At 43.1% G+C, this 12,640-nt stretch overlaps 1 protein-coding gene across 2 annotated transcripts in view; it reads right to left on the reverse strand.

The window, feature by feature from the left end:
* Positions 1 to 12,640, reverse strand: part of LOC110492202 (beta-catenin-like protein 1) — a 40,725-nt gene that overhangs the window by 5,566 nt on the left and 22,519 nt on the right. For both annotated transcript variants that reach the window (XM_021566300.2, XM_021566299.2), the window contains exons 12-13: positions 6,942 to 7,039; positions 6,606 to 6,686 (exon numbers count right to left, since the gene is read on the reverse strand). In XM_021566300.2, the coding sequence (XP_021421975.2) occupies positions 6,606 to 6,686; positions 6,942 to 7,039 (179 nt within the window). The remainder of the gene's footprint in view (positions 1 to 6,605; positions 6,687 to 6,941; positions 7,040 to 12,640) is intronic.

Raw genomic sequence — 12,640 nt, forward strand, 5'->3', positions numbered from 1 at the left:
GGAGTGGAGAAAAACTTTTTCAAAGGAAGCCTGGACGACTTAATCAAGGAATGAGGCCTGACAACCAACCACCAAGGAGAAAGTAATGAGGACCGATTTTCAGTCTCTTCTCCATTCCACATCCTGGTCCAGTACAGGTGTTAATATGACAACAGCAAAATGGAACAAATGCTGGCTCCATGCTTTTCCTCTGGTGGAATGCAAAGAATTAAAGTTACTTCTTTGTCAGCACTTTCCCTGAGCTTACTGTAGCCCTCCGTACACCAGAGGGCTTACCGAATCAGCTTACTTGTGTGGTGTAAGAGTAGGTGATAAAACTTGAACAGGGAGAGATGCTGATTTTCACTTTTGATAGTTGCACAGATTAACATTTAGGCTTTTCAGAAATCAAATGGCATTTCTCTATTTTGATCCTACCCTAGGTAATAGAATCCCAGAAATACAGGCAACCACCTACACACAAACGTACACACTTTAAGCCATCACAAGGATCAATAAGACTCCAGTGGTTGGCTGGGAGATGATGCTGCGCAATAGGACCGATCCCTACCCAGCTCCCATCAATCCCACAGCACACAGCCCTCCTACACACAGAGGCTGAGGCAATGGATGTCTGAGCAATAGCTCCATTCTCTTAATGAGGCTGGAGCAGGTAAGGGGAGGAAGACAGGAAGCAGGGAGAGAGAGAGAGGAGCAAAAATATCCAAAAAGCATTGAAACCATCCACCAACACTTAAAATTGGATGAAAGGTAAACTACATGACCAAAAGTATGTGAACACCTGACATCAAACATGTCATTCCAAAATCATGGGCATTAATATGGAGTTGGTCCCCCTTTGTACTATAACAGCCTCCAATCTTCTGGGAAGGCTTTTCACTAGATGTTGTAACATTGCTGCAGGAACTTGCGTCCATTCAGCCACAAGAGCATTAGTGAAGTCGGTCACTGATGTTGGGCGATTAGGCCTGGCTCGCCGTCGGCATTCCAATTCATCCCAAAGGTGTTTGATGGGGTTGAGGTCAGGGCTCTGTGCAAGTTCTTCCATACCGCTCACAGCAAACCATTTCCGTATGGACCAAACTTTGTTCACGGGGGCATGGGCCCTTCCCCAAACTGTTGCCACAAAGTTGGAAGAACAGAATAATCTAGAATTTAGGGCTGACCCCAATTAGTCAACTGGTAGATTGTTTGGTCATTAGGCTGTTGTTCGACCGAGATTATTTCAGTCAAGCAGTAACAAATAGATAGCACAGGAGGTTGTGGCACTTTAACTGAGGAGAACAGGCTCGTTCTAATGACTGGAACCAAATGTTTAACAATGCGAAGGGCTCTGTACAGCTCCACATTGACATGATTGGTTGACGGTAGGCGGGGGCGGAACATCCTGTAGAAATAACAAACTCACTTCCTTGACAACAGATCTGCACTGCTCCGTGAAGCATGAATGCCCTGACTTCTGCTGAGGCCGTATCACCGTAAATGCTGCATGGCCATGGATTGACCATGTGCCCAGACGCACAATGCACTTCTCTCTGCTGAACGCGCACACTCCCTTCAATTTGTGCACATTCATTGTATGAATTGTTTGCGTTTGATTGTTGGCGTATATCAATTTCCAATTACCTATATCACCAGTAGTACATATACTGTTATAAATAAGAAATTAAATCTACAATGTTTGTTACTTTGGTTACGGTAATTTCTGTTAATGCATTCAATATTATTATTCCAGTCTTCCCGTTATCATTGTCAGACTGGACACGTTGTTTGCAGAGTGCACAACCTATGCTACATTTGTGAGAAACAAGTTTTGTTTTATTTAATTTGATTTATGAGTTGTCAACTTAGTCATTGTATTTTATATGGAGAACTTCTGTCAATGTTGAGTAAGGGAATGTAGGCATATAAATGTGCCCATTTGGGGATCTGATACTATTTCTGGTTTTCTCAATGAGTTCAAGCAGTAGAACATTTGAGGCGCTAGGACTCCAGTGCTCCAGTGAGCTCCTGCCCAAGTCAAGCACGGCTTCTTATCCCTTGTGCAAAGCCTACAGCTGTGTCTGTCCCGAGCTCACTGGCATGGGAAACTGAGGGCCCAGAATATACAACGTTGCAAGTTCGCTAGCACAAGCATTGGGCTGGACCCACATAAGTTATTAATAGTTGATACAATGTGTCAAGTTCATTGCAGACAGGCCATGTGTAGCCAATGTGATTTACAGGATATTTAATTTTTTAAATCAGGATATTTTCTAACTGCAGACTGCAATGTTTTTATTTGTTGGCACTGTGTAGGCTATTTTTACATAGTTGGCAAAGGCAAAATAAGTTACTTTTTATGTTTGTATTATTTTCAATTAGATTTGGGTAGAATTTTGATTAAACACATGACAATGATTCAGACATGAAAACATTATAATTGAAACTTTCACAAAAACGTGCATGTGAAAACCATAAAAGGCATGCAGATTGGTAGAAATGGTAAGATAAATTGGCATTCCACATGAGAAAGGTCTCCGCTGACTCCTTTAGCCAATTACCAGCTACTTCAAGAGAGTAATGGCAGAACCTGTGAAAGCCAGCAGGAGTGGGAGGAGAACAGTTGGGTCAGGTTCAGGTTTTTTTCTTCTTGTTATCTGTAACTCTGGCGCCCTCGAGGCATTTGTCTAATTTCATCAAACCGTAAGCTTAAAGCATCAGACAAGCTCAATGCATATAGTTGATTTTCAAAAAAAACAAAAACAGGTTTTGTCTATATATGGGAAAAAAACTTTTTGGGACCAATCGATTGGTCCAAAGAACAGACAACTTTTGGTAGACCAACATAGATTTTTGTTTTTTTTGCCGGAGTCAACCCTAATGTTGCTGTATGCTGTAGCGATAAGATTTCCCTTCACTGGAACTCAGGAACCTCGCCCGAACCATGAAAAATAGCCCCAGACTATTATTCCTCCTCTAGCAAACTTTACAGTTGGCACTATGCAGTCGGGCAGGTAGCGTTCTCATGGCATCTGCCAAACCCAGATTTGTCCGTCGGACTGACAGATGGTGAAGCGCGATTCATCACTCCAGAGAACGCTTTTCCACTGCTCCAGAGTCCGGCGAGCTTTACACCACTCCAGCCGACGCTTGAAATAACGCATGGTAATCTTAGGCTTGAGTGCAGCTGCTCGGCCATGGAAACGCATTTCATGAAGCTCCCGGCGAACAGTTCTTGTGCAGACGTTGCTTCCAGAGGCCGTTTGGAACTCAGTAGTGAGTGTTGCAACCGAGGACAGACGATTTTTACAAACTACACGCTTCAGCACTCGGCGGCCCCATTCTGTGAGCTTGTGTGGCCTACCACTTTGCGGCTGAACCGTTGTTGCGCCTAGACGTTTCCACTTCACATTAACAGCACTTACAGTTGACCGGGGCAGCTCTAGCAGGGCAGAAACTTGACGAACTGACTTGTTGGAAATACTATGACGGTGCCAGGTTGAAAGTCACTGAGCTCTTCAGTTCGGGCTATTCTACTGCCAATGTTTGTCTAAGGAGATTGCATGGCTGTGTACTCAATATTATAAACCTGTCAGCAACGGCTGTGGCTGAAATAGCAGAAACCACTAATTTGAAGGGGTGTCCATATACTTTTGTATATATATAGTGCATGCTAGGCTATAGACAAGGTTGGGAAAGGCAAGAGAAAGGCTCATTCTAGACACTTTGAAATCCTTTTCAGCATTGATGCATCCAGTTACAGTGCCTTGGAAAAATATTAATTCCCCTTGTGTTTTTCCTATTTTGTTGCATTACGACCTGTAATTTAAATGAAATTGTATTTGGATTTCATGTAATGGACAGACACAAAATTTGATGAAGTGAAATGAAAAAAATAAAAAAACGGAAGTGTGGTGCGTGCATACCCCCTTTTCTATGAAGCCTCTAAATAAGATCTGGTGCAATCAATTACCTTCAGACGTCACATAATTAGTTAAATAAAGTCCACCTGTGTCCAATCTAAGAGTCACATGATCTCAGTATATATACATCTGTTCTGAAAGGCCCCAGTGCCCGCAATACCACTAAGCAAGGGGCACCATGAAGACCAAGGAGCTCTCCAAACAAATCTGGGACAAAGTTGTGGATTAGTACAGATCAGGGTTGGGTTATAAAAAAATATCGCAGACCAGGCAAGGAGGGCATAATCAGAAAGGCAACAAAGAGACCAAAGATAACCCTGAAGAAGCTCCACAGCGGAGATTGGAGTATCTGTCCATAGGACCACTTAAGCGGTACACTCCACAGAGCTGGGCTATACAGAAGAGTGGCCAGAAAAAAGCCATTGCTTAAAGAAAATAATAAGCAAACACATTTGGTGTTCGCCAAAAGTCATGTGGGTGACTCACCAAAGATATGGAAGAAGGTACTCTGGTCAGATGAGACTAAAATTGAGCTTTTTGGCCATCAAGGAAAACGCTATGTCTGACGCAAACCCAACACCTCTCATCACCCCGAGAACATCCCTACAGTGAAGTGTGGTGGCAGCATCATGCTGTATCGGCAGGGACTGGGAAACTGGTCAGAATTGAAGGATGCCGCTAAATACTGGGAAATTGTTGAGGGAAATCGGTTTCAGTCTGCCAGAGACTGGGACGGAGGTTCACCTTCCAGCAGGACAATGACCCTAAGCATACTGCTAAAGCAAAACGAGTGGTTTAAATATTTAAATTTTTTGAAATGGCCTAGTCAACGCCCAGACTTCAATCCAATTGAGAATCTGTGGTATGACTTAACGATTGCTGTACACAAGCAGAACCGATCCAACTTGAAGGAGCTGGAGCAGGTTTGCCTTGAAGAAGGGGCAAAAATCCCAGTGGGTAGATGTGCCAAGCTTATGAGACATACTCCAAGAGACTTGCAGCTGTAATTGCTGCAAAAGGTAGCTCTACAAAGTACTGACTGAGGGTGGGTGAATAGTTTTGCACACTCAAGTTCTGTTTTTTTGTCTTATTTCTTCAAAGTGGTAGGCATGTTGTGTAAATCAAACGATACTACCAGCCTGTAAGGCAACAACATAGGAAAAATGCCAAGGGGGTGAACACTTTCGCAAGTTACTGTATGAATGCTGTTTGCATGTAGAATGTGCAGCCCTGTATGTCTATAGCATGACCATTAGGATAGTGTGGCTACTAGAGGAGCTGCAGGTAGTTAGACTACTCCTCGTTCCCTGCCTGCAGTCAGCAGAGACCTGACTAACCTGACAGGGGCTACAGCTGTAATTACTTGTCGGCGCTAATCAATTTCACAGCAACTTAGCACCGTCATCTCTCTGCCTCGGCCTGCCTCGAAAGCAGAAATGAGAGAGAGTGGGTGAGGAGTTGGGGGGGGGGGCAGACGTGGGGACTAGTGCCTTAACACAACCTTTAAATAGAAGATGAGATGAGTTTAATCAAATGCAAACAACTGATATTTCCAGGTTCTCAGTACTGCACTGAGGAATTTTGCCATATTGTGGTCGGTCTCAGACAGGTTTTACTTTAATCAATTTCCAAGAGCATCATTATTATCACCAAGAAAGAGGGATGAGGGAGGGGAAATAAGCAGCTTATAAAATTCAGGTCCGGAGGACTCCTCTGATGACGAGAAGTATCCTCCTGCGGAGTAGAAAAGGAAAACATTTTGCTTACCCTAAAAAATAACACCTGAACGAGAGTGGACTAATAAAAACAGAACCGCTGACGGCAGCCAGTTGTACAAAGGAAGTGGAAGGGGCACAGGACACAGCAGGAAATGGCATCTTTAAAGATAGACATGAGAGAAGATCCCAGACAGGACTGAAATAACAAAGTATTAGTTACCTACGTTTCTTCAATCTGTAATGAAACTAAATATATTCTCATTTTGAACAATGTACTAGGGCTATCCATGTGCATCAAGATAGTGAAGACAGAAAATGTGTTCTTTGGGTGTCACTTGGTCATACTTGCACTCAAAAGTAATGGGGAATGTCAAGCCGTGTCAAGCTGTCACCCTTTAATTTACAATGTCAAATCAATGGGGGTCAAATAAAATAATTTCTCATCAGATATGAATCTTAAAGCCATTTCCCTCTTAAAACTCTACCTTCTCCTGTTCTCTCTCTCCTGCTGGAGAAGATAATTCTCTTATCTGGCTCTTTCCATCTGGCTGAGGGAGCACAGCACAGTCTGGGCCTCACATTCTCTGGGATCACAGGGTATCAGACTCAAACACTGCCTTGCTTACCTGTGGCTGATCGGATCTCATTGGGCATCTCTGCCTGTAACAATGGAGGGGGATTCCAGCCAAAAAAAGCAAGCAGACATAACCCTCACACAGCAACATATTCTGAGTGGGTCCATGCAGCAGAAGCTGGGGAGTTAACGTAGATAATAACATTATATTTGGGCATTGGATTTAAATCAAGGATTCCAGCCTCTCTCCAAGCTAGCCCCTAGTCCTGAAGTTGTGACAATTACAAGTCTATCTAAAATGACTCTTCTTATCTGGACACTTATCTGCCCTTGTTTCAGAATTATTGTCAACCGAGGTTAGAATTCAGGCTGTTGGTAGCGGAGGGGGGGTAGGGGTAGGACCCTTACATGTTTCTCTCCTTCAATCCTCTTGTCAGCCAGCTGAACAGCTTCCAGGTACTTAAAATGCAGCTCCATCAGTCTATCAACCTGTAGGACAGAGGGAGAAGACATCAGACACCAATACAAGGAACTATGCATACAAAATCCCCAGGTAGTGAGAAAATAGAATTCAGACAGTCAGAGGCAGGCATGTAGTATGTCTACGACCGTGTCTGTAGAACTACTCAGGTAGACTGTTGTCTCGAGAACTTAACATGCAAAACCCGAACAATGGGGCACATTATTCCTTATGAACTTTCAGAATTTTTTATCTGCACAGTGGTGGATCTGTGAAGATCTCACCTTCTCACAGTCATTCTCTGTGAACTTGCTGAGGAGCCTCGTCCTCTGCTGGGCTTTCAAGTTCCGCAGGCAGGAAGCAATGATGGAACACACGTGTTCTGCAAAGGGAAAATAACAATATCAGTTCCACTGTGGCTTCACCAAGGTAGCTCAGCTTCATCTTCATGAGGTGTTAGAAGTAGCCTAGTGTTATTGAACCCACAGTGCTAATATTATACTGTACGTAAAAATAATATGCATTTTCAGTATTCATAGGAGCAACAGACTATTGTAAAACGGATTATATTCCAAGATCAGGTTACAGTCTGGCAGTGGCAGGAATGGAAACACAATGATTAGGACTGATGATAATTTGCTATTACTATGCAGAGAGAAGCATGGAAAATCTTAGCAGGGAAAAAATACAATGTAATGAAATTTAAAAATTAATTTTCATTAAAGACTTGCTGTAATGTTCCACAACCGTTATGCTTGTCATTGAATATAATTTTCTGGTGGTGATAAAAAAGTCCTTCTGTATAGGGTGTGTGGCCATTTAATGAGCCTGTGCTCCAAAATCTCTGGTTAATTGACAAAATTAGTAACAAAAGGCAATTGGTCCTACGAGTGCTATTGTTAACCTAATAACCAAAACACACTTCACAGAACATTTACTCTACCCCAGTGACACACCACTTTTGTTCCAGCTTACACCTGCATCTGACATTTAGACCTAAATCTGACTAAATAATATGCTTATGAATAGGCCACACACAAAATACTAAAACAAAAGACGGAAAAATAACAGTTACATGCTGATATGAAACTGTAATTTGACAATTAATAAGAGGTCAATTTCTAAGTTCAATTTATCTTGGAAGTTGCTAAGCAACAAGCACAAGACTTGATTCTATTTTGGTTTAAGACTCATCTTCAGGAAGGTGCTCAATACTGCTCTCCCATGTGCCACTTATCAACACATTTTGCAAGAGATAAATGCCATACAAAGCAAGCCCACAACTCTATTCACTAGTTTTATAATTAACTGTTTGTGTTTATTATGATAGGTTTTACCATCTTAAGCTAATGTCAACAAGTGGACTGTCTACACATAATGAGGGGAATACAACTTCCGGGGACATTAGTTTGTCAACATAAGCCGAGTGGTAATTGTTGTCAGCACCTTGACACCACCGTGGGATGTTATTGATCGCTACTGGGCACTCTACACAAACAAGATCGATGCTGATTAAGACATACCCTTGTCATCCAGTGAGGGAGTGTCGTTAGACTACTGATGGCATGGGAGTTGCTGTCACTTCTCAAGCTTTAGGAGCTACACCATGCTGATCAGAAACCTTCAGCTTTTTTTTAAATGAAAATGAACAGCCAAACAACTGAGCAAGGCAAGTATACATGACCAAAGATATACATTTCAATGGAAAAATATCACCCACCCTCTTATTATAAACTCATATTTTGGCAGTCACAGTGATAGGCCTATTTCCCCACTAAATACTGTACAATAAGAGGGATATCAAATTCAGGAAGTAAACAAACAGAGGCAGCATGTACATCAAACAGCACCACAGAAAGGAAGTGCTGTCTCAGCTCTCCCCATCTCCAGAGGACCAGTGTTACATGGGCACAGTGGGAGTGTGATGGCTGGGTGGGTAAATTAGGACATCATTAAAGCTAGTATAAGAAGTGCCTCTGGTGAAGGACTGGGACCACTGCAAAGACTCCCTGGGCTGAGCTGCAGAAGGCTGTGGAAGAAGTACTAGTCTGCAGTCGGTGGCAGTTCAACTCAAAGTCTGAGTATGTTACAGTACCACTTGGGTTGTGTCTTAAATGCCACCCTATTCCTTATATAGTTCAATACTTTTAACAAAAGCCATGGGCCCTGGTCATAAGTAGTGCACTATATCAGGTATAGGTTTCCATTTCAGATGCAGCCCTGGCCTTTACCCTAGGCCAGATCTGCTCCTCTCGAATGAGTGTCTTCACTACGGCACACTCCAGAGCCCCTCAATGAGAAAAGCCATTAGCCACAGGGCCATGGTCGCAGTGTGACATTCCACAGCCTGATCGTTACACCCCAAGTGATAGAAGGCTTCAGCTTGAACACCTAGCAGTAATAACAGCTCCATTAAATGTATGTAACTTATATGATGAATTTCTGCTGATAAATAGCCTACTGCAGGTTTTAGGCCTACTTACGGCATGTAATCCTATTGGTTTGTTTGGTTTTGACGGGTTCCTGTTACAGTAAATTGCACAAAGCAAAACCTTGCCACCTGTCAGGCCACTTTCTGTACCCACACTTGGATGGTTCCACGTGGTTGGTGCAACTGAGGGGTTGTTCATCTAAATGCTTTCAAAGAATAGAGGCTCTTCATTATTTGAAAAAATTATAATATGGTCCGTAAGATAACATAACTAGTGTAAGATAACATAACTAGTGTAAGATAACATAACTAGTGTAAGATAACTAGTTTAAGATAACTAGTGTAAGATAAGATAACTAGTGTAAGATAACATAACTAGTGTAAGATAACATAACTAGTGTAAGATAACATAACTAGTGTCGAAATAAAAGGAATGGGTGAACGTGCTTAATTTTTTTAATACAGTATGGTTGATTAACTGTATTGTTAATGATTTATTCAACTCTCTCCGTATCACGATTCTATAAAACACCCGGCAGACCAATGTAATTTCAGTGAACAAATTGGGGGGTGGTCACAATAAAACATTTTTTTTTTACCGCTATCAGTTACCTTCTGATGAGTCCCATGACGGTTCGGACGCTACAGAAGTTGGCTCATCAGACGAGTCAACGGAGAACACCATCGTATTCGTGAGAGTCTCATCTTTCCAGAGTGGTCATATTAGTTTGTACTCCAAACTGTTCGGATGGAACAGACATTTTCATGAGAAAAACGATTTCAGGACGTCTCATGGTCAACAAACACCGCTGTAGCTTGGCCTCTTTCCACCGTAGATGTGGAAGGACGACAGAAATCTCAATTCACCGCATCTGCCCATGTTAAAACTGGCAGATTTTGATGGGGATTTTTGTATTTATTATTGGCCTCCCGAGTGGCGCAGTTGTCTAAGGCACTGCATCACAGTGTAAGAGATGTAACCCCCCCAAAAAAATCTAAATCAAATCAAAGTTTCTTTGTCACGTGCGCCGAATACAATACAAAATAGTCCGGGTAGCCATTTGATTACCTGTTCAGGAGTCTTATGGCTTGGGGGTAAAAACTGTTGAGAAGCCTTTTTGTCCTAGACGGCACTCCGGTACCGCTTGCCATGCGGTAGTAGAGAGAACAGTCTATGAATGCGGTGGCTGGGGTCTTTGACAATTTTTAGGGCCTTCCTCTGACACCGCCTGGTGTGGAGGTACTGGATGGCAGGCAGCTTAGACCCAGTAATGTTCTGGGCCGTACGCACTACCCTCTGCAGTGCCTTGCGGTCAGAGGCCGAGCAATTGCCGTACCAAGCAGTGATGCAACCAGCATGCAACCATGCTCTAGATGTTGCAACTGTAGAACCTTTTGAGGATCTCAGGACCCATGCCAAATCTTTGTAGTTTCCTGAGGGGGAATAGGCTTTGTCGTGCCCTCTTCACGTCTGTCTTGGTGTGTTTGGACCATTCTACTTTGTTGTTGATGTGGACACCAAGGAACTTGAAGCTCTCAACCTGCTCCACTACAGCCCTGTTGATGAGAATGGGGGCGTGCTCGGTCCTCCTTTTGCTGTAGTCCACAATCATCTCCTTAGTCTTGGTTACGTTGAGGGATAGGTTGTTATTCTGGCACCACCCGGCCAGGTCTCTGACCACCTCCCTATAGGCTGTCTCGTCGTTGATCAGGTCTACCACTGTTGTGTCATCTGCAAACTTAAATGATGGTGTTGGAGTCGTGCCTGGCCATGCAGTCGTGGGTGAACAGGGAGTACAGGAAAGGACTGAGCACGCACCCCAAATGTCAGTTAATCGCCTAGCACTAGTTAATGGACTCATGCAACTAAACTAAAACACAATGGTATATCAAATACAGGCACGCTGTGTTCCAGAATTACACATAATAACGGTTTAACCCCATTCGCTCAATACAGGTAGGCCACATTAAGGCCAACTGTTCATTAGACATGACCTAGAAAAATTATGCAGATCCTCCCGTTTGAATACAACATCTATTAGCCTTATCAAAAGGCAAATCACAACAAGACATAGCATACTATAGACTGCAATGTTGGTCTCAGGTCTCCCAATTGATCAGCAGCATGGTTGCTTCTGCTGCTGGTTTCTCATAGGCTCACCACACCGCTCGCACACGTCGCTCGCGTGCGAGTGTTGCAAAATACATTTAGAAATCTGTTATTCAATTATAGCACCCACACTGTTCGCTCGCACGTGTCAACAAGCGTCTGCGTTGCCACAGGCTAAAATATAAGTAATACTATGAAAGTTTAGATACCAATCACCATATAAGTTAAACGATGAAAAGGCCTGGAAGGAGGAGAGACGACTAGAAATGACTCGGTTGACTGTTTTATGTGTGGATTATTTGTCTGAGTAGAAGACCTTGTGCACTTCAGGTAAAATAACAACAATGTTTATATCCCAGGACAAATTAGCTAGCAACAGCAAGCTAGCTAAATAGGACAAATTAGCTGGCAAGTGTAAGCTAACTATGTTTAATGCTTTTTGACCCGTTCCCAAACTATGTAATTGGTTCAGAGTTTGTTTTGATATTTTAACCTGAGTGTTGTGATCGCGTTTGGTGTGGGGGGGGGGGGGGGGGGGGGGCAAAATAAATATATGCACGATGGCGGTTTGGGTTCCGTGTCAGAGTTGCTCAATGCAGCAGTGTGCTTGACCAGCTCTAACTGCTTCCTCTCCTCCTTGGTGAATAATGAGAGGAAACGCACAACTCATCATCAACTTAAAAAAAAAGACTACACCGCCACCCCACTACCACCATGCCAATCCATAGTGCCCCATCTTCCATAAATCAGCAGCAGGAGAGAACAACACAATGCTTTCCATAGCCCCTGCAGCAGAGTGGTGGACAAGTGAAAAACATTAATGAGGAAATAATACCAATCTCTGGGAGAGCTAGCATAGCGTCGGCTGTGAACAGTCTCAGTCTAGAATGGTGATCAGATTCATGGGTGAGGAGCTCCAAGTACCAGAGACTTTCTATTCCAGTCCAAGAGAACCAGAACAAGGTGACGCAATTTGACAAAGAAATGGTCCATGTTACTGCTGTATTACCATGATTAACACCTATTGAAAATATAATCTACAAAGTAAAACTGCTACACGTCAACCTAGAGCAGCCATTAAAGTTAGAATCCGTAGCGGTGATAATGCCACGCCTGTTTTTGATATTACAACAAGGGCGTCGGACCTCATTGCACTCGCGATTTAACAGTAGAGTATGTACTACATTTTCATTTTTGTTACCTTAATGCTGGAGCTCCTCTCTGTCGTTTCATAAAAACAATAACAAATGTGCCTGGGGCAGCCAGCGGCGATTTTTCACCTAATGCAGATCTCAGCTTTAAGTTAACATGCAAATAGCAAAGAGGGCCACGCTGCAATTGAGCTCAGAGGAGCAGTAGAGGTTAAGGGTGACAGGTCCTGACAGCTCGCCGCTGGGGAGAGATTGAACCAGAACCAGCCGTGCCCTGAGGAAAGCAATCAA

This window comes from Oncorhynchus mykiss, chromosome 16 (assembly GCF_013265735.2).
Source record: "Oncorhynchus mykiss isolate Arlee chromosome 16, USDA_OmykA_1.1, whole genome shotgun sequence".
Classification (NCBI taxonomy): Eukaryota; Metazoa; Chordata; class Actinopteri; order Salmoniformes; family Salmonidae; genus Oncorhynchus; species Oncorhynchus mykiss.